The sequence below is a fragment of the Acomys minous genome, assembly GCF_964271855.1.
Source record: "Acomys minous genome assembly, chromosome: 15".
In the NCBI taxonomy this organism is placed as follows: domain Eukaryota; kingdom Metazoa; phylum Chordata; class Mammalia; order Rodentia; family Muridae; genus Acomys; species Acomys minous.
The window spans coordinates 80,668,033-80,689,418 of NC_140497.1; the positions used below are offsets into that span (position 1 = coordinate 80,668,033).

Consider the following 21,386-nt stretch of genomic DNA (forward strand, 5'->3'; position numbering starts at 1 on the left):
CTACTATCACGCTGCCTTCTATGTTTCCTGAAAACTATGGTGAGTTCCAAACCGTGGGCTTCTATTTAACTCAAAAGCACAGCTTGTTCACTGAAACGTGAAAACCCTCACAGAGGTGTTAACGCTTTGAGTTTCATTTGCTTTTTCGTTTTACTGAGCACGTGCACTATCGTTTCAGAGAACACTAACAACTGTTATAAATGGCTCGTTCTTATTTCATCATTTAATGTGTCTAATATACTTTGTTCACCCACATACATCTACTGATTATTTAGCTCTTGGCTGAGACAGAACGAGAGACATTAGGGCCTGTCCAGGGCTCAGTAAATATTTGTTCGTTCCAAGTTATAGTAATGCTTATCTTTAAAACAGCCAGCTGTCGCATTTGTGGTAGGATGAAAGTACACCGTCATGCCAGTTTTCACTTCACAGGAAAGGCGCTATCAATAAGCTATGACGCTTACATAAATATTTTTTAAAGGAGTGTCACATAATTTGTTGTCACGGCGCCCCCTAGCGAACATTTTTTATTACTGCTCTTTGAACAGCCTTTAGGTTTGTTTTTTAGGGTTGGTTTGTTTCTCGGGAATTTTCATTTCTAGAGCTAGTCATGGTGGCTCTAAGGAAGGCCGAAACAGGATTGCCTCAAGATCTAGTCCAACCTGGGCTGCATATCAAGACCCTGCTTCAAAAGCACTAAAAGAAAATTCTTCCCCTTCCTATAAACAAAACTTGTTTCCAGATGAGCTTTTACATTTCACACATGTTCACAAAACTAAACGATAAATCAGAGTCTTGATATAGCAGAATTCCTTTCATCTTGAAGATATCAGTGTGCCCACCTTTTCATTCACTTGAAACAAGAAAAATGAAAACAGCAATAAAGACTGCAGCAAGCCGAGCTGGCAGTAAGACCCGGGATGTGTGAGGAGATTACTTGCATGGGTTCTTCCTCAGTGCGCACACAGCTTATTTGCATACTCTTTGTGTTACTTTATACTGAGCCACTACCAATTACATTGTGCAGATGGGAAAAAGCATAGAGCCAGCAAGTGAAAGCTGAAATGAGAACCCAGGCTGCCTGCCCCAGGCCTCAAGCCCCCCTGTTATGTTCCCAGAGCCACTGGGTTACTTCTGCTCAAAGCCAGCTTTTCTCACACTAGCACACGTGTTTGTCAGTCATTCTCCTTTGCCTTCACCACAGTCCCAGCATGCCCTGCTCCACAGCTTTACTTCCCTTGCCATGTTCAGCAGCTACTACTCAGGTAGGAAGAAGGGGTCACTAACCCTAAAGCCACAGAAGATCAGATATGAAATGAGGCGAAAAGGCATGTGCAGCCACAGGACATGAATGCTGACACCTCCTGGCAAATCGGAGACACTGAGAAACCAACACAACCAACCATAAAACATAGAAAAGTGAAGAATCCGTGAGTCCGTAAGTTAGATAGAAAGATAGGTGATCGATTAGAGAGAAGATGGAGAGATGGTAGATTTTATTTATATATGTTTTCTTTGGCGGCTTCAATGAGAAATGCCCTCCGTATGCTCGTGTATTTGAACGATTGCTCCCGTGGTGGTGCCATGTTGGGGGGTAAGGAAGCCTTCAGGAGAGGAGGCCTTGCTGGGGGCAGCCTGTCAGTGGGAGTGGGCAGGCTTTGAGGTTTAAAACCCCTCCCCCATTTTCTTCTCTCTCTCTCTCTCTCTCTCTCTCTCTCTCTCTCTCTCTCTCTCTCTCCTTCTCTCTCTCTCTCCCTCTCTCTCTCCCTCTCCCCCCTCTCTCTCCCTCTCTGTCTCTCCCTCTCTCTCTCTGTCTCTCTCTCTCTCTCCCTCTCCCTCTCTCTCTCTCTCTGTCTCTCCCTCCTTCCCTCCCTCTCTCCCTCCTCTCCCTCTTCTCCCCCTTTTGCTCCCTCCCTCCCTCCCTTCCTTCCTCCCTCCCTCTTCTCCGTCCCTCCCTTCTCTTTCCTCTTCCTGTGTAGGGATAGAACACGGTGATCAGCCAGCTTCCTCCTCTGTCCTCACCATGCTGGCTGCTCCCTCTGGAGCCATGAGCCAAAGCAACCAACCCCCCTCTTCCTAAATTTGCTCTGGGTCAGGCTATCTGTCCCAGTGACAGAAAGTCACAAGTCTAGGCTCTCCCCGATAGCAAACGGTTAGGGGCACATTAGTAAGCGCGAGAATGCTGGAGTTCACAGCCGGCATTGTGAGATCGGATCAAGCAAAGTTCATTAATGACTTCAAATCTCGGCAGACCTTTTAATGAGGACAAGTGTCTTCCCGCCTCCCACATATTAGCTGCAAGGGTGTACTAACAATCCTACAGCAGAGAAGCTGGGTTAGTTCTTGATCTGCTGAGCTCAGGTAAAGTTGGCCAAGAGGAGCAGATGGCTGTGGTGTGACCGAAGAGTCTGAACACGTGACATGTCCCTGCTGTTGATGCGTGCTGACCACAAAGACAAGCAGAAAAGCCAGGACAATGAATGTTCTGCCTCATAAAAAGGGGGGAGAGTAACCTTTGACACTATCAAAGCAGGGTCAGAGGTGAAGTTCAACAGAAGAGCACCTGCCTAAAACACACAAGGTTTGGGATGCCATCTCCAGCCATCCAAAAACACAACGAGACCAAAAACCTGTCCACATCATAACAGATAAGGGCTGTGGGAAGATGCAGATTAAAGATGTATGGATCTGACAACTAAACACAACACATATTTCCCCCTGATTCTGTCTTGGAAAGGTCAAATGGCAAAAAGTTCATTTTTAGGTAAATGAATGAGAGATTTCACAAAGTATGGCAGCTGTGTAAATGTTCTGGGCTGGATTACTAATACTATTCTCTCTCTCTCTCTCTCTCTCTCTCTCTCTCTCTCTCTCTCTCTCTCTCACACACACACACACACACACACACACACACAGAATGTGTATGCATAAGGGGCACACATGTACTTATGGAGCTTGAAGAATGGTATAAGCAGCAGCAGCAGCAGCAGCCGCAGAGTGACTCCCTTGCCACCACCGACCAGTGCCCCTGAAGTGGCTAAGATGGTACTTGTTAAAGTCCGAAAGATATAAAAAAATATAAACAGGTCACAGAGATGCAGGGTGCGCAAACAATAAAGCTGTAGGGTAAAGTGGGGGCCGTAAGTTTGTCATCCTCACTGCGATGAAATACCTGAGAAAACTGCTTGAAAGGCGGAAGAGCTTGTGCTGTCTTTTAGTTCTGAGGCATCAGCACAAGGTCACTCGGCTTTGTCCCTGGGCCGAGGGGGAGGTTGGCTCTCACGGCTGAAGTGTGTGCTGTTTCTTCACACCCAGGGATTGAAGATCTTTGATTCCATCTGCTACCTAGAAGCTCTGGTTGACACTGAGGCCCCTCCCAGCCCGATCGTAATGCCTTTATATCTTACATCTATCACTTCTCAGAACAAAGATGAAGAGGCAGGAGTATTGTCTAGGAAAAACCTAGGCCATGGAGGAGAGGGGTCCTCCATGGTCACTGCTGTTATGTAGCATTCTAAGAATACAAGAGGTAACTATGGCCAGGCATGGTGGCACACGCCTTTAATCCCAACACTCAGGAGGCAGAGGCAGGCAGATGGCTGTGAGTTGGAGGCCAGCCTGGTCTACAAAGCGAGTCCAGGACAGCCAAGGCTACACAGAGAAACCCTGTCTCGAAAAACCAAAACAAACAAATAACAACAAAAAAGAGAGAGGTAACTATGTATGTTCCTGTGTATGTATGTGTGCATATGTGTAAATGCTATGCAATCCTAGGCCAGAGCTCTGACTCTTGGTCTCCCAGCATATAGGGTCCATCACTGGCCCAAAACCAAACAGGAAGTAATTGTGAAAAGCAGGAAGGGACGCTCAGTCAGTGAACCCATGAACCCATAGCAGGAAGAAAGGGTGACTGATGATGCCGGTGCTACTCAGAGGCACTGGCAAGAGCCACCCAAACTATCCAGGGAAGAAAGGGAATCTGAGGAGGCCTTCGGTGGTTAAAGTGTGCTCCAGCCGATCACTGTCTGGGACAAGGTGTTTGTCCATGCAATTTGTCCTAGAATTCTAGGTGAGTGCCTGTGAGAGACGATGGCTCAGAGTAAGAGAGAGTTGCAGTATACAGCAAGGTTTCCTGCTGCCTTTTACAAGCCACCAGGCATCTACAGGCCCAAGGGAGTGCAGGTTCTTGCTCCCAAGAGGAGAGACAGGGGAGGGGAGGGAAGGTGGGTGGCAGTTTTAGTGTGTCTGTAGTTTTCAGGAGACAGGCTGGCTATGTAGCCCAAGCTAGCTGCACACCCATGGTGCTCCTGCCTCGGCCTCCTGACCACTGAGATTGCAGACAAGGGCCTTCTTTCTATTAGGAAAGACAGTGCACACAGACAGTGACACCATGAATTTCGTAGCACTGCCTCGTGAATAACAGAAAAAGTGTTTTTGCCATCTTGAAGTAATTTCATAACTCCTTTCTCATCAAATCTCCTAAAGAACGAGGCGAGACAGGACAGACATGGTTACACTCTTGCCCGTCCTATCAGAGAAAACAAAGCAGTTTAGACACAGCCAATGGCGCTTGCCAACCTGTGGTGGCTCGTGGTGGTTGGACTCTGGATTCACTGTATATGATTCTCTGGTGGAAAAGTTCGTCACCTGGGCTGGGGAGATGAGTGCACACTACTCCTGAGGATCGGAAGTCAGAAGCCCAGAACGCTTCTGGCATGGCTCCCAGCACCCTACCGAGACAGGAGAATTTCACGGGCCAGCTAGTGTAGGGAGAGTGAGTCAGGGAACGAGGCCCCGTGTCAAACAAGGTGAGGCCCAACACCCAAGGTGGTTCTCCATCCTCCACTGGTGAGCTGTGGCATGCGCATGTCTGCACCCGCACCCACAAGCAGGAGTCGTCAGGACACACACACACACACACACACACACACACACACACACACACACACACACACACACACACAGAGTGAGGCACTCACACCTGGCAAACAGCAGTCATCAGAACAAACACATACACAGAGTGGGGGTGGAAGGTGGGAGTGGGAGAGAGACTTTTTTAAATTTTATTTTAGAGAGCATTTGGGGACTTACGGGGTCTAGTGTTTCAAGAAGTTGCCGGGCAGTGGTGACACATGCCTTTAATCCCAACACTTGAGAGGCAGAGGCAGGTGGATCACTGTGAGTTCAAGGCCAGCCTGGTCTACAAAGCAAGTCCAGGACAGTCAAGGCTACATGGAGAAACCCTGTCTCGAAAAACCAAAATAATTAATTAATTAATTAATTTTTAAAAAGTACTCTGTTAAATGCCATATTACATACTTCTTTGTTTTACTGTGCAGGGTCTTGAGCCCAGTGTCTCACACATGCTAGGCAAGCACTCTATCACCAAGCCACACCCAGCCTTTTATTATTTTCATCATTATTGCTACAGTACCATCATCACCATCATGCTATCCTATTGTCCATAACGTGTCCTGTTGCCACTTCTTGTACTTATCACTACCATACATTAGCCTCATCTCTTATTGTTGAGAAAGGTGATAAGAGTCGTTGGAAGTCCTTGCTCGGCTTAGGACTCATTAGAGGTAATGAGATAATGAAGAAAAGGCAGACATAACACAGACAGACAGACAGAAAAGCTGGAATTGCGTAGACTGAGCTCTGATGGAAAAGCTGAACCACCCAAGAAGCTCAGCATGTTTATTTATGATACACAGTTCATCAGGGAGGCGGGGTTATTATATAGAGCTGAACAAGGAGGCGGGGTTATTGGATACAGATAAACAATGAGGCAGGATTATTGGATACAGTTAAGCGAGGAGGCGGGGTTATTGCGTACCGCTGAACAAGGAGGCATGTTTGGCTGATCTCTGTAAGCTTAGTTTCTGTAAGAGAGTGGTTTTCAGGCCATAAGCATTGAGGGGGAGAAAGCTATAGTGAAAATGCGCACACTCTGTCAGTGGGACCAGAGGAAGACTTGTCTGAGGAAGGCATTGGGATCCTTGAATACACATTCACTTAGGACTTTAACCTCCCCTACAGAAGTTAACTTTCTAAAACAAAAACCCATGTGAACACCTTTTATTTTGTTTTGGTTTTTTTGTTTTTGGTTTTTCGAGACAGGGCTTCTCTGTGTAGCCTTGGCTGTCCTGGACTCACTTTGTAGACCAGGCTGGCCTCGAACTCACAGTGATCCACCTGCCTCTGCTGGGACTAAAGGCGTGCGCCACAACACCCGGCTTGTGAACACCTTTTAAAGCTGAAATAAAAATTTCATACCAACTTTATAAACCTACTTAACATAGTGTGAATATTTTCAGCAAACACAAGGGGAATGACTTCATCTGTCCCTGATGATTCTGGGAACTCCTCTAAGGAACCACGTGGACATAATTTACCTAGGAAGTTGCTGAGAGGCATAAGGTGACACACCCTCTGTTCACCTTCCGTGTCTCCCACTCACCCAGGCCCTGGAGCCCTGTGGGAGGAGCAGCACAGTCATTCAGACAGATGCACATGCTCTCCACACGGCCCTACCAGAGTAAGAGCCATGAGCTGCTGGTCCATGTCTACCTTTCAAACCTCAAAGCTGGTTTTCATTTCAACAAAGTGCTCAAAACAGCCTTTCCTCCCATCACCTATACCCTCTGGCTGACAAATCCCACAGATACTTTCCCACTTTCCTGATACTTGATTTCTGAGTGGCGTTTAACTGGTAACCAGCCTGTTTGTTCAGAAATAATCTCTTTAGGTTTCAAAGGACTCTACGCACTCAATGCTCATACCTTCTCCGTAGGCTTGGAGAAAGGGTAGGTTTCCTTTCCCTGTGTTTGGTTCTGATCTTTTCAAAACTAAAACACAGGATTAAAACACGCATGCACACACACACACAAGCATGGGAGTGTATACACACACATACATGTTAAGCTATACAGCAAGAATACACAGAGGTGAGGGCCAGCATAATGGCTCCACAGGTAAAGGTGCTTGCTCCCAAAACCTGAGTTCAACCCCCAGATCCTACAAAGTGGGAAGAGAGAACTTCCTCCTGCAGTTGTCATCTGTGGAAAGTGCTCTTCCACCCACCAACAGGAGGAGGAGGAGAAGGAAGAAGAAGAAGAAGAAGAAGAAGAAGAAGAAGAAGAAGAAGAAGAAGAAGAAGAAGAAGAAGAAGAAGAAGAAGAAAAGAAAAGAAGAAGAGGAGGAGGAGGAGAAATAATAGAGACAGGTGAAACAGAGAGATTTGTCTAAAAATGACTGCAAAGCCCTAAATTTGATCCCCAACACTGCAAAATAAACAAACTAAGATTAAAATGGTCTGTGTTCATGGACACACTTCAGACTTGAAGAAGTTAAAAGGTATGGTGGGTCCACCTGTGGCCAGCTCCCTGCTCTTGTGCCTGATAGTCACAAGTGGCCTCAAAGACTCACCCCTGACTTAAGCAATGTTTGGAGCAGGCCTATCTTTATCAGGAAACTCACATATCCCCTGAGGAATGGATTACAAGTGTACACCACAAAGCAACGTTTTAAAAGCCTTTAACCTTTGGGCTGAGTTGTTGCTCATTGGCAGACCCTGATCAGTGTATATAAAGACTCCTGGTTCAATCCCTGACACTGCAAATGTAATGATGATGACAGTAATAATCACTGTGGTGGTTTGAGTGAGAATGGCCACCATAAGCTCATCTATTTGAAAGCTTGGTTCCTAGTGGGTGGAACTGTTGGAGGAAGAATTAGAAGGTGTGGCCTTGTTGGAGGTGTGTCACTCAGGGTGGGCTTTGGGGTCAAATGGCCCCTGACATGTCAAGCCCTGGCGCACACACTCTCTCTCTCTCTCTCTCTCTCTCTCTCTCTCTCTCTCTCTCTCTCTCTCTCTCTCTCTCTCTCTCTCTCTCTCTCTCCAACTTGAGGATCAGATGTAAGCTCTCAGCTACTGCTCCAGTGCCATGCCTACCTGCTGATTGCACCCCAGCAATGGCCATAGAGTCCCTCTCTGAAACTGTAAGAAAGCTCTCAGTTTGAAGCTTTCTTTTATAAGGTGTCTTGGCTATGGGTCTCTCATTGTATCAATGTAATAGCAACTAAAACGATGATGATGAATTTAATCCACTTGGGATTTTTCTTTTATCTTTCTTGTGTGTGTGTGATATGCACGCACATGAGTTCACCTATGTGTGATGTTAGTACCCTCAAAGATCACTGTCCACTCTATCTTTTGAGACAGGTCTCTCACTGAACCTGGAGGTTGCCTTTTCTGCTGAGCTCCCAGCATCTACCTGGCTCTGTCCCGCCCCATCCTACACCCACCCTCCACCCTCCCTGTGCTGGGGACACGCACCACTGTGTCCAGCTTTTATGTGGGTGCTACAGATCTGAAATCAAGGCCTCTTTTTTTAAATTTTTATTTATTTATTTTTTTGTCAATAGCATTCTACCCACTTAACCATCTTCCATGCCCTTGCCCCCATTTCAATTTTAGGGGCGGGGCCTCTGTAGCCTAGACTGTTCTGGAACTGCATAGTGTGGTTCAGGCAGGCCTTGAACTCATGGCAATCCTTCTATTTCAGCATCCTAAGAGCTGGGGTTACACCCATGAGGCTCCGTGCCTGGCGTGAGGTTTAGTTGATTAAGCATGTGAAACTATGGGAAATATTTTTTTTTCAAAACTGCAATTTTTTCCTACTACATTCTGTCCTTTTCTCCTTATTGAATGGTGCAGGCTTTTTTTTTTTTTTCATACCAAACCCTTTTTATTTTACCTAGATTCTGTCTCTGGCCTATTTATTCTGTTGGAATTTGAGTTGTGATGAAATTCTAAAAACCGGCTGAGAAAAAAGGTCGCTTTAAGTAGCAGAAATGGTTCTTCAGAGCAGACCCTGGCTCTATGGGACTTAGGCAAAAGTGGGGCTGGTCAGAGCCAGCAATCAGACAGGGAGAGTGACATGATGTCACTCTGGTGGCCCCAGAGTTCTGACTGGCAGAAACAGCCCACGTATGGATTCGAGGGTTTATGTCCCCTTATTTACTCCAGATTCCAGAGGGACAGATCCAACTGAACCAATCTGTGGCACACGCTTCCCTCGACGCAGCTGACGCTACTGGAAGACGAGAGAAGAAATGTGCAGGCGCACTGCTGAACACCGCTAGAAACCACGTTAGCAGGTAAGAACAGCTAAGGCCCCGTGGTTTGGATTTTTAAGCTAAAAACATTCTTCTACCAAATCATTATATTTATTCCATCATATATATTAATGATATTGTTCCTGCTGCCAAGAAAGCTGTTGTATATGTGAATTTATTTTTTGTGGGCCTCATTACTAACAATAAATCTTTCTTTCTTTCTTTCTTTCTTTCTTTTTTTTTTTTTTTTTTTTTTTTTTTGAGACAGGGTCTCTGTATAGCCTTAGCCATCTTGGACTCACTTTGTAGACCAAGCTGGCCTCAAACTTACAGAGATCCACCTGCCTCTGCCTCCCAAGTGCTGGAATTAAAGGTGTGTACCACCACCACACCCAGCTAATAAATCCTAATATTAGCAATTTCTCAGGCAATTCTCGAGTTTTCATTGTTGCAAATAATGTTTTGCTTCTTCCCAGTGTTTTTCATTTTAATGTTTTATTTACCAATGTGTCTTCAGCTTTTAGAACCATGCTTAGTTACTTTGGTAGGTAAAGCTTCTAGACCAGGTTTAATGAATTAAAGTAATATTTGCTCTTTCTGGTTCTCAATATTTTTTATTATAAATGCATTATTATTATTATTATTATTATTATTATTATTATTATTATTATTATTATTATTATTATTACTGAGTATGGATATTTTGCCTGCATGTATGGCTGTGCACCATTTGCATAACTGGTACCTGCAGAGGCCAGTAGAGGGCCTCAGGTGCCCTGGAACTGAAGTTAGGGATGTTATTTGCAGCCTTGTGGATGCTGGAATTGAACATGGGTTGTCTGGAAGAGCAGCTGATGCTCTTAACTGCCGACCATCGCTCCAGTCACCTATAAGTGTTTTACACGCCTATTGCAAAACAACGTAAGCAATGTGCAAGGCACTGAAGGATGAACTCGCCCTCCCTTTACGCACCCTTGGCTTGTGCCAGTCCTATTGTTAGCAATCCCTTTGACATGCTTTCGACTGTTTTCTTTTTGTTTGGGCTGCTGCTTGGTTGGGTTTTATTGCTACTCTTTCCTGGTTCACCTTTACCTCCTTTTACATGGCATAGCCTAGCTAGAACTCAACCAGTTCATAACCCACGGATGGGCAGTGGGACCCAGCTGGCTCATGTTGATGGCCTGGTAGGACATGAGCCTGGAATTACTGATGGTCATCGTTGCTGGCCATGAATTGCCCGAGGAGGGGAACAAAATAAGTGAGAGCAAAATTAAGACACAGCCTGGGGTGGGTTTCTAACCGCTTGGTCTGCCTGAGCCCCTGGACGCTGAGAACGACCTCTATTTCCCGAGCTCGTGGACTTTCTCTACCTCAGTTTGTCCTGTTGGCATCCTATCATCCATGACCAAGGGTCACCAATAATGACAGTGTCGTACAAATTTGATCCACCGCTGACCTTTGCTGCCAGGAGTGTTGCAGAAAAGTAAACCTGAGCTTAAGACAAGTTTCGGCTTCGGCGATGCATGGTTGACTATAGGTACAGCTTCGGAGCCTTGCTCACCTACCTTTAAAATGAGACAAGGGGGAGGTGGTGAGATGGCTCAGTGGTTAAGAGCACAGTCTGCTTTTCCAAAGGACTCTGGTTCAATTCCCAGCACCACATGGCAGCTCACGATTGTCTGTAACTTCAGTTCCAGGGATTCTGACACCTTCAGACCAATGCACATAGGACAAAATTAAATAAATTATTAAAATAAAAATAAAATAAAATGGGACAAGGTTGTATTTATTCTTTACATTGACTAATTGAAAATGTCTTGTTAGTGATCAAGCATTCTGGGAGAAGAAACTAGTTTTAGAATTATGTTTGCCCTGGTATTAAATGACTGTTTTTCCAAATTGTGTTTTACCTTTCTAGCTAAGATTTTCGGTATCTCTTTAGTTTTCCCAAGTATGTTTTTCATGGTTCTTGGGATGCACACAATAGGGACTGGCAGGGTGGTAGATGGTGATATAGGTACAGGAAACTGGCCGTGGCTGGTCACTACTTGTGGCGGATTAAATGAGAAAGGCCTCCATAGGTTTATACGTTAAGAGGTGTGGCCTTGTTGAGGGAGGGGTGTCACTAGGGATGGGCTCTGAGGTTTCAATTTCTCAGATGAGGACCAGTGTCCCTCTGTCTCTCTGCCTGTGGATCAGCATGCAAGCACTCAGCTACGGCCCCAAACACCAGTCTGCGTCCTCCCTGCAGTGGTAACGGACTAACTCTCTGTAAGCAAGCCCCCGTTAAAGGCTTTCTTTTATAAGAGTTGCCTTGCTCATGACGTCTCTTCGTGCAATAGAATAGTAACAGAGTCACTGTTAAAGCAAGATAACAGGGCTGGAGCGATGGCTCAGAGAGCAAAGCTGCTTGCCAACGCTGAAGACCTGAGTTCAATCTCGGGATCCATGTGGTGGAAGGAGAGAACCAACCACCAAAGCTTCTGACCTCCACACATATGCTATGGCATGCACAGATGGACAAACTCATGCTCATACCGCACGCGCATGCATGCATGAATGCGCGCACCCCCCCACACACACACATACACACATAAACAAAAAATAAAGCAGCATAATAACTGTGGTGATGTTCAAATTATCTTTCTCTACCTTTGTACATCCTGCAATTTTCCAAAATTAAAGTGTTAGAAACCCCCCTGAAGCCCTCCCAACTCAGTTACACTCCCAGCCCTAAGATTACCTGACAGTCTCAGAGCAAACACCTGGCTGAGAAGACTGTCTGACTTGCAGCTTTCCAGTGTCAAGTCGAGATTTATTGTATGCATCTGCTTATGTGGGAGGGTTGCCAGGTAGGTGTGCACATGCCACAGCACACAGAGGTCAGAGGGCAAGCTTTCAGGGAGTTGGTTCTCTCCTACCATGTGGGTCCTGGGTATCAAACTCAGGTTCAGCATCAAGCAGCTTTAATCAGTGATCCATCTTGAAAGCCCAGGTACAGTTTGTATGGGCCAAATAGTATCTCAGCGGGTAGAAACATCCTACACTTGTTCACTTAAGTTGTAGAGGCCCAGTGGTTAATTCAGAAAGATAATATGGAATGCACCTCAGCTGGAGCTAACAAAGGAAAAGCAGACTCGTCCATATTCTGATGAGCATAAGAACTTAATGAAAAATGCAGTCAACATCTCCCCCATGTTAACCATGGTCAGAGTCCCAGCTCCATACAAGACCCTTTAATTGCCTGTTTCATTTTCATGGCTTTATTTGGAATATCTTCTTCCTATATTTACAGCCATACAGCTTTGAACTCTTCTCTGCGTGTCCATTGTAAGCTGCTCTGACTTCACAAATCAAGGGGGTATTATGGTGAACAAAGCAAAGCACAGACAACTCCATGGTCCTTTGCCTTCTGAGTGCAAAAAGAACCAAGAGTCTTCACAACCTTTTTTCCCACTTGAGTCTGTTTCCTGGCCCACCCTCAAGACAGGAAGATGACGGCAAACCTCCCAGTCATGTTCAGTCTCCTACTTGAAGAAACAAGAGTTCTGGCTGCACTTTTTTTTCTTTTGTTTTTTATTTTTCTGTTCTGTTTTGTTTTTGTTTTTCAAGATGGATTTTCTCTATGTAGCCTTGGCTGTCCTAGACTCAATCTGTAGACCACGCTGGCCCCAAACTCTCAGAGATCTGCCTGCCTCTGCCTCCCTGAGCACTGGGATTAAAGGTGTGCACCACCACACCCAGATCCTGGCCCTACCCTTAATGGGGTGTTATTATCTGCCATTCGTTTTGTCTTGGAGGGAGACAAATAGATTGACTTTAAAATGTTATTATTTTTCTCAGCTATCAACAAAGAGAAATATCATAATAAAATCTGAAATTTTCATTTTATACTACTATGCTATTTGGTAAACCAGTTATGGCTTTTAACACACTGTAAAAACTGAACCTGCTGGTGATATTTAAGCATTAATTTGATTTAAAACTTTAACATCTAAGCCAGGCAGTGGTAGCACATGCCTTTAATTCCAGCACCCAGGAGGCAGAGGCAGGTGAATTTCTGACTTTGAGGCCAGCCTGGTCTACAGAGTGAGTCCAGGGCAGCCAGGGCTACACAGACAAAACCCTGTCTCAAAAAGCATATATTAGAAATCTATTGTGGACAATTACAAAAGTAGAAAAAATAGGACTGCATCAAGTCGGTTCTAACAGTGACTGACATGTGGCCAATGTCCTTAATCTACACCCCTACTCTCTTTCCTCCACCTCCCTCACTGGGTAATTTGAAAGTAAATCTGGTTTCTTTTTTTTTTTTTTTTTTTAACTTTAACTTATTTTTTTAAACGATTAATTTATTATTTATACACTATTCTGCCTGCATGTGTGCCTGCATGCCAGAAGAGGGCACCAGATCTCATTGTAGATGGTTGTGAGCCATGATGTGGTTGCTGGGAATTGAACTCTCGGGGTCTTTGGAAGAACAGACAGTGCTCTTAACCTCTGTGCGCCATCTCTCCAGCCCCAAATCTGGTTTCTTTTTCTTTTCTTTTTCTTTTTGTTTGTTTTTTGTTTATCGAGACAGGGTCTCTCTGTGTTAGCCTTGGCCGTCCTGGGCTTACTTTGTAGACCAGGCTGGCCTCGAACTCACAGAGATCCGCCCGCCTCTGCCTCCCGAGTGGTGGGATTAAAGGCGTGCGCCACCATGCCTGGCCCCCAAATCTGGTTTCTTATCAAACCATTCGTTGAGTCGTATTCATGTCAAGGATCTGAGAACCATTAGACCTCAGCGTCAGTCAGGAAGTCACCATAACAGGTGTTAGGTGGCCTCTCCATTGACCCCATTGTGAGTGACAGCTGTGGCAGTGTGCGCTTAGTCCCCCACTTAGGAGTTTGAAACAGGAAGAGAGAGAGCTGGGGTGTGGCTTGAGCCACAAAGAGATACACATACAGGAGAAAAAAAAAAACTTCTCCTAGTAGAGTCAATTATCGAAGCTAAACATGTCAATTAGCTTAATACAAATTACTTTATTGGTTTCACCTTTATATTTCTTCCCATGTTTGAACATTTTGGGATCATTTTCCCAAAAATCCAAAGTACCTCCAGTCTTTCCAAAGCTCCAGATTCGACCTTAGCTACATTCCCCTAACAAAATGTTTTGTGAACCTCAAGAAACATTACGACTCTGTATTGACACCATAAATAGCTTTCAAAAATAGGAGAGGGAGTAAAAACACAGTAAAAGTAGGATCTATGGCCCTTTAAAGCTTTTAAGAAGTAAGGCCCACACTTTTCGGCGTGATATTTTCTTTCTTTTTTTCTAAATTAATTAATTTTATTTTTTAATTTTATTAATTTATTCTTATTACATCTCAGTGGTTATCCCCTCCCTTGTATCATCCCATTCCTCCCTCCCTCCCATTTTCCCCTTATTCCCCTTCCCTATGACTGTGACTGATATTTTCTTAAGTGCCAGGACATCTTCTGGGCAGGGCTCGCACGCACTAGTCAAGCAAGCTATTGTGAGGTACAGCTTGAGCAACCATCCAGGAATGCTGAAGTCAGACACCTGAGCTTCTGGAGCCTGGCTGAGCTAAGCCACTCCATACAATACGCCTAGACATACCAACAGCCTCCCTGAATAAACAAAGGCTGGGCTAGAATCCTCTTGATAAATATTATTGGAAGTCATATTGCAATAGACGTATTTAACACCATGTTTATCACCACCACTACTAAGACTCTACTAAAACTATATAAATATATATATACATATATATATATATATATATATATATATATATATATATATATATATTCAACATCTGGGAGGCAGAGGCAGGTGGATCTCTGTGAGTTCGAGGCCAGCCTGCTCTACAAAGTGAGTCCAAGATAGCCAAGGCTACACAAAGAAACCCTATCTTGAAAACTAAAAGAAAAAAAATTCCAAAAGATATAGTGTCTAAAAAAATAAGGAAAGTGGGACGTGAAAAAAATAACACAAAGGAAAGGAAAGCATGGAGAAGGTCAACACAGCTCGGGGAGGCTGGGAGGCAGGTGGGTGAACAGCAGCTGCAGGCTGGAAATGTTGGCACTGAACTGTTACAGCGGAAAAGCCAGTTTTAGAACTTTTCCCTACCACTGAGCATCAACACATGCTCTGCCCTCTACGGGATGGATGATTTTGGAGCTCCAATGTTTACAGGTAGGATCAGGAATATGGTTAAAAGCTGGAGGACTGAACCAAGGGCGGTGGCACATGCCTTTAATCCCATCACTCAGGAGGCAGAGGCAGGTGGATCTCTGCGAGTTCGAGGCCAGCCTGGTCTACAAAGTGAGTTCAGGACAGCCAAGGCTACACAGAGAAACCCTATCTTGAAAACAAAACAAAACAAAATGCTGAAGGACTAATTGACAGCTCACAAAAGAAACAGAATTGTAAGACATTCCAGACCCCCTCACACATTTTATGAAACAGGCTGGAAGCTTCCATTTCCTGTGTTAACAGGCTGACCACCTTTGAGCTGTGAAGTGACGTTGGGCACCGCATAAGGCAGCTGTATTCGCTGTTTCTGCGGTGCCAGGATCGGACAGGAAAGGACCTGAGAGCTGAAGGGTTAATTCTGTCTTCCAGTTTTAGGATATTTGAGTCCACCCTAATAGGGAAGGTATGGCAGAGTGGTATTCACAGAGGTGGGAGCAAGTGGCTGAGAATTCCCACATCACCAGAGCCCATAATTTATTTATTTATTTCATTTATATCCCAATTGGAGCGTCCCGTCTCTCCTCTCCTCCCAGGCCCCCCATCTCACCTCGCCCCTCTCCCTTTTTCCTTAGAGAAGGGTAGACGTCCCATGGATACCAACCCACCTTGGCATATCATGTTGTAGTGGGACTAGGAGCATCATCTCCTATTAAGGCCATTCATCCAGTTGTGCGCAAATGAATCCCAAGGCAGGCAATAGGGTCAGAGGCAGCCCCTGCTCCTGCTGTTAGGGGTCCCACGTGAAAACCAAACTTCACATCTGTTGCATATGTGTCAGGGGTCTAGGTCCATCCCATGCATGCTCTCTGGTTGGCAGTTCAGTCTCTGTGAGCCACTGTGGGCCCAGGTTAGTTGATTCTGAAGGTCTCTTGTGGTGTCCTTGACCTCTCTGGCTCCTTCAGTCCCTCCTCTCACTTTTCCACAAGGTTCCCTGAGCTCTGCCTAATGTTTGGCTGTGGGTCTTTGCATCCGCTGCTGGACGAAGCCACTCAGATGACAGTTATGCTAGCCCCCTGCCTGCAAGCATAGCAGAATATTATTAATAGTGTCAGGGGTGGGCTCTCTCTCATGGCATGGGTCTCAAGTTGGGCCAGTCATTGGCTGGCCATTCCCTCACTTTGTGCTCCGTCTTTATCCCTGCCCCTCTTTTTATTTTTTATTTTTCATTTGTTTGTTTCTTTTGTTTTTGTTTTTTCGAGACAGGGTCTTTCTGTTTAGCCTTGGCTGTCCTGGACTCACTTTGTAGACCAGGCTGGCCTCGAACTCACAGCAATCTGCCTGCCTCTGCCTCGCGAGTGCTGGGATTAAAGGCGTGCACTACCACCACCCAGCTATCTCTGCACCTCTTATAAGTGACCTTTTTTTTTTTTTTTAACCTATTGGAGAATCAGGACAGGAAGAGAAGCTCAGTGCAAAGTGAAGGTCAAGTTCATTGGCAGGAATTACAGACTTCTCAGGAAGAATGTTCCCCATCCCGTTCCCCACTCCACCCCAGCTGGTGAGCCCAGCAACTCTACATGGAGTTTGGTTTTTCTCTGAGTGTAGGGTGTCCCACTTGGTGAGTCCCCTCTCCCTTTTTCTATTGGTCTAGAGGAGTCTATGAGCCCCTGACTTTAGAGGGAGTCAGATCTTGCTAAATATTGATCATCTGGAGTAAGACTGGGTGTCAGTTTCCTCTGTTCTTCGTGGTGTGGCAGGGAAAATGAGCTGCATTTCAAAGTGCTGGGGACAAAAGCCACAAAGAAACAGAAAGTACTGCCTATTGATTAGAGCAAAAAGTCATTCGAAAACCCCTCAGACTGGGGCTTTAATGTCTCCCTTTTCTCATTCTAAGGGCTCATTGCCTCAAACCAGAGAGAGAGTCAAGAGCCAACGGCCAGGAACAACGTCCCTAGGCCTGCTCTTTATAAGCTGCGTCCACTCCTCAGGTCTCTTTGAAAGCTTTCACAGCCTCCCCAAAATACCACTGTCAGCTGGCAAACAGGTGTTCAAATGGGTGTTCAGACCATGAGCCCGTTGGTGCCTCAGACTCAAACCAGTGCTAAAGGGCAGAATGAAAGCAGCCATGGGATGGGAATCAGACTTCGGAATCTTAGTCTTCACGGCCGCGCGTCCAGTCGGCTTCCACTGCAGGGGAGGCAGGCTTAGCGTAGGCAGAACACCAGAGAACGCCTCCTGAGGGAAAATGACGGAGTTAAGGGAGGGAAAGATACTGATATTCAGAAAACGAAACCAGCGATGAATCAAAACCGAGTCCAGATTGTTACTTCAGAATCCTGGCCTGGCCCCGGGCTTACTGATGAGTTAGTGAAACCATTGGTGGTCCCTTATCCTTCCCTTCCATGAAGATCAGTTTGTACACAATATCTAGTGTCCTAGTGCCCTATAAGGATTTTTTATTTTTTATTTTATCTATTTATTTATTTATTTTAGTTTTTTGAGACAGGTTTCTCTGTGTAGCCTTGGCTATCCTGGACTTACTTTGTAGACCAGGCTGGCCTCGAACTCACAGCGACCCGCCTGCCTCTGCCTCCCGAGTGCTGGGACTAAAGGCGTGTGCCACCGCCGCCTGGCTCCTATAAGGATTTTTTTTTTAAGTGTCAGTAAAGCTCTCTGTAGAGCATCTGCCTGTGCTAGTTCTCAATAACCAGGGTACCACTTTACAACTAATAGTCCCCCTTTGACTGCAGATGGAAGGTGTCTATTTCTGCTTTGTCTAACCTGGTCTAGTGATTAGTGGAAGTAGGTGAGGGACGGCATAGGTGACGGGCTGCCTCCCCACCTGTATCCACACAGACAATGATGGCACTTATACGCCAAATCGCTGGGCCTGAGCATGGTGGAAAAGGGAAGTGGGCTGGCTCGCCTTTCTTTGGGGACATGAACCATAAAAACAGACATCCCCGAGCAGGGGTGATGGCCACTTGTAGAAGGAGGGTAGTGCCTCTCAACTCAGCAGACAGAGGCTTCGTGAACCAGAAGCCCACGCTTCTCAGGGTGGGGCAGTGTGAGTGGGTGACCCCGGAATTGGGGACACAGATACCACAAGATTCTCTCAGCAGCCCCCAGTGGGGTGCTGCCTCGGTAGCTGGTTTTCAGAAGGGAGGGCAAATCCTGCATGCAGTCCAGTTCCCGAAAGTTCTTGGGGAAATTGTGAGATACTAAAAAGTGAAGGCATAGAGGCAGGTGGGTCGCTGTGAGTTCGAGGCCAGCCTGGTCTACAAAGCGAGTCCAGGACAGCCAAGGCTACACAGAGAAACCCTGTCTCATTAAAAAAAAAACCAAATAATAAATAAATAAATAAATAAATAAATAAATAAAGTGAAGGCATATAGCCGGGCACGGTGGCACACACCTTTAATCCCAGCACTCGGGAGGCAGAGGCAGGTGGATCGATGTTGAGTTCGAGGTCAGCCTGGTCTACAAAGTGAGTCCAGGACAGCCAAGGCTACACAGAGAAACCCTGTCTCAAAACAAAAACAAAAACAAAAAACAAAACAAAACAAAAAGTGAAGGCATAAAGGAATTAAGGTATATAAATACACATACATATAAATGTGTTTTTTTTTTTTAATGTAAAATCACCAGGGGCTAGAGGTTAAGCTCCACGGGTGTATGGTTAACTTTGTGGGTTTGGGGATATATGTTATTTTTGCAGTCAATATTCCATACCTTCCACTTTTCTGCTATCTCATAAAAATCCAGAACCTGACAAGGAAAATAGGCACCTGAAAGCCAGCTGCTAAAGCCCCATAAAGTGCCGCTTATATTTGGAGGAAAATCAAAATAATTCTAAGAGTCATGAGACAAATCAGCCTTAAGCTACTGCTCCTTTCACCTGGCTAGACAGGGATCCTGGAGATTGGGGTTTTTTTTTCCTTGGGGGGAAAGGGGGTGGGGGAGGTGGCCAGACTCCTAGCAGCCAGAGCCAGACTCCTAGCATTCTCCTTTGGGTTTTTCCTGTAGACAGAAAGTGACATTTCTGGGTTCAGTCTTTTCTGTGGAACCGAGAGGGTAAACTGTCTTCCTCCTGGAGTGTATGTTTGTGCTGCAGGATTTCTCCCAGCAGTGGGAGCAGCTGCAGGTAAGGGGCAGAAATGGTGTGTTCCAGAGGTACCCTTTCACCAGATACACTTAAAACCAGCCTTTCCTCCCACTCAGCTGGGCCAGCTTTATTGCACCTGTATAGAATGGCTAATTTCATGTAATTAGCCATTCCACCGGGGTGTAAGAGCAAGCTTCAAATGCTGCTGTACACAGAAAGTGTCGAGTAGGTAAAATTTCACCAGGCAACCTTATGAGGTCTCTCAGTGTTGTTCCTATAATTTTACAGATGAAGAAATGGCCCGGTAGAGGTTAAGTAGTTTTCCCAGCCAGATGTCTAGCAGGTATCAGAGCCAAAATCAGAAGCCAGGGTTGCATGCTGGGAAAGCCCATGCCCCAGGCCATTAGATTATAGGCTTTACCACAGTCACCTGCTAGCAGCCAGCCACTCACAAAGCTTGGCTTGTCAGGCCACATCTTCAGGCACTGGCTTTCCCAATGCCTCCCTTCACCTCCTCCACCACTGCCCTATTCCACAGTGGCCAATGGCAACAGGCAAGTGTAGAGCCACGGGACCGTCTCCAGATGTCTGATGGACCTACGTTGGAAAACAAGTCTATCTTTAAAGTAGGTATTTAGGGCAGCATTTAAGATAAACCAAGAGGGGCCGGGCGTGGTGGCACACATCTTTAATCCCAGCACTGGGGAGGCAGAAGCAGTGAGTTCAAGGCCAGCCTGGTCTACAAAGTGAGTCCAGGACAGCCAAGGCTACACAGAGAGAGCCTGTCTCTCGAAAAACCAAAAAAATAAAAAAAAATTTAAAAATTAAAAAATAAACCAAGAGGCCATACCCTGTAAGGTAATTGTAGTTAATTTACAAGTATGGCCTAATAATGGTTATTATTAGGCCTATAATTATTATTGTGGCAGTATTTTCTAACCTACTAGCAATCAATCAAGACACAGACACCTGTTATATTTTAAAATAGCCTTAGTTAATCTGGGGCAGGATAGATATTAACCCCTTAAGCTACTTCCCATAGTGGGGCAGGTATGGGATACCTGCCCCTAATTCCATGCCATCTGTTTCTAATAATTTCTATCAAGTTACCACCCATCCATAATCCCAAATATTTGTTAATTATCATCATCTGGGCCAAGTCTCCATCTACACCGGCCATGTGCTTCTCCTCCACCTAACCCATGATGGCGCAGCCTCCTTCTCTTCTCTTCTCTTCTCTTCTCTTCTCTTCTCATTGGTCTCTCTTTCCTCCCAGCATTCTCTCTGTCTCCCCTAGCCCAGGAACCTTAGCCATGCCCATCCCATTTGTCCTGCCCAGGTGTGAGGGCCTTTTATTCCTCAAACAGGTTAGGCTCTTAGGCCAGGTACAGGTGGGCACAGAGACAGCAAGCAGTAACTAGCACCAAAATATATCAGACCAACCTCTAACAATTCCCCTTTTCTGTCTAAATCAAAAAGCCACTTTTTTCTTTCTTTTTTTTTTTTTCTCTTTATGTCATATAAAAAAGCCACTTTTAAAAATATACAGTAAGAGAGCCAGGTGTGGTGGCCCATGCCTTTAATCCCAGCACTTGGGAGGCAGAGGCAGGCGGATCGCTGTGAGTTCGAGGCCAGCCTGATCTACAAAGTGAGTCTAGGGCAGCCAAAGGCTACACAGAGAAACCCTGTCTTGAAAAACCAAATAATAATAATAATAATAATAATAATAATAATAATAATAATAATAATAAAAATAAATAAAATATACTGTAAGAACAATTATGAAAAAGTATAAAAACCAATAGCTAGGGCTTACTTACATAATGTCTAATCAAAAGGTATTTGGTAACTTTGAAGAAATATTATTTAGTCTATCTTGGTGAGTCTAAAGTTTTGAGCTTAAATCATAATCTATCAAAGTTCATATCTATCAACCTGAAAACATTTATCTACAC

The 21,386-nt window shown here is 45.2% G+C and overlaps 1 protein-coding gene across 3 annotated transcripts in view; it reads left to right on the forward strand.

The window, feature by feature from the left end:
• Nucleotides 1-13,602, forward strand: part of LOC311584923 (uncharacterized protein) — a 19,234-nt gene extending 5,632 nt beyond the window's left edge. For 2 of the 3 annotated variants that reach the window (XR_014775037.1, XM_084759641.1), the window contains 3 exons: nt 1-39; nt 9,035-9,165; nt 12,419-13,602. The exon at nt 1-39 is cut by the window's left edge and continues 76 nt beyond it. Coding sequence is in view for 2 of the 3 variants with exons in the window: in XM_084759641.1 (XP_084615767.1) it covers nt 1-39; nt 9,035-9,165; nt 12,419-12,467 (219 nt within the window). In the remaining variant the exon portion in view is untranslated. Of the gene's footprint in view, nt 40-9,034; nt 9,166-9,391; nt 9,544-12,418 lie in introns of those variants that run through there. The other variant, XM_084759642.1, reaches the window with a different exon arrangement.
• The last annotated feature ends 7,784 nt before the right edge of the window (nt 13,603-21,386 follow it).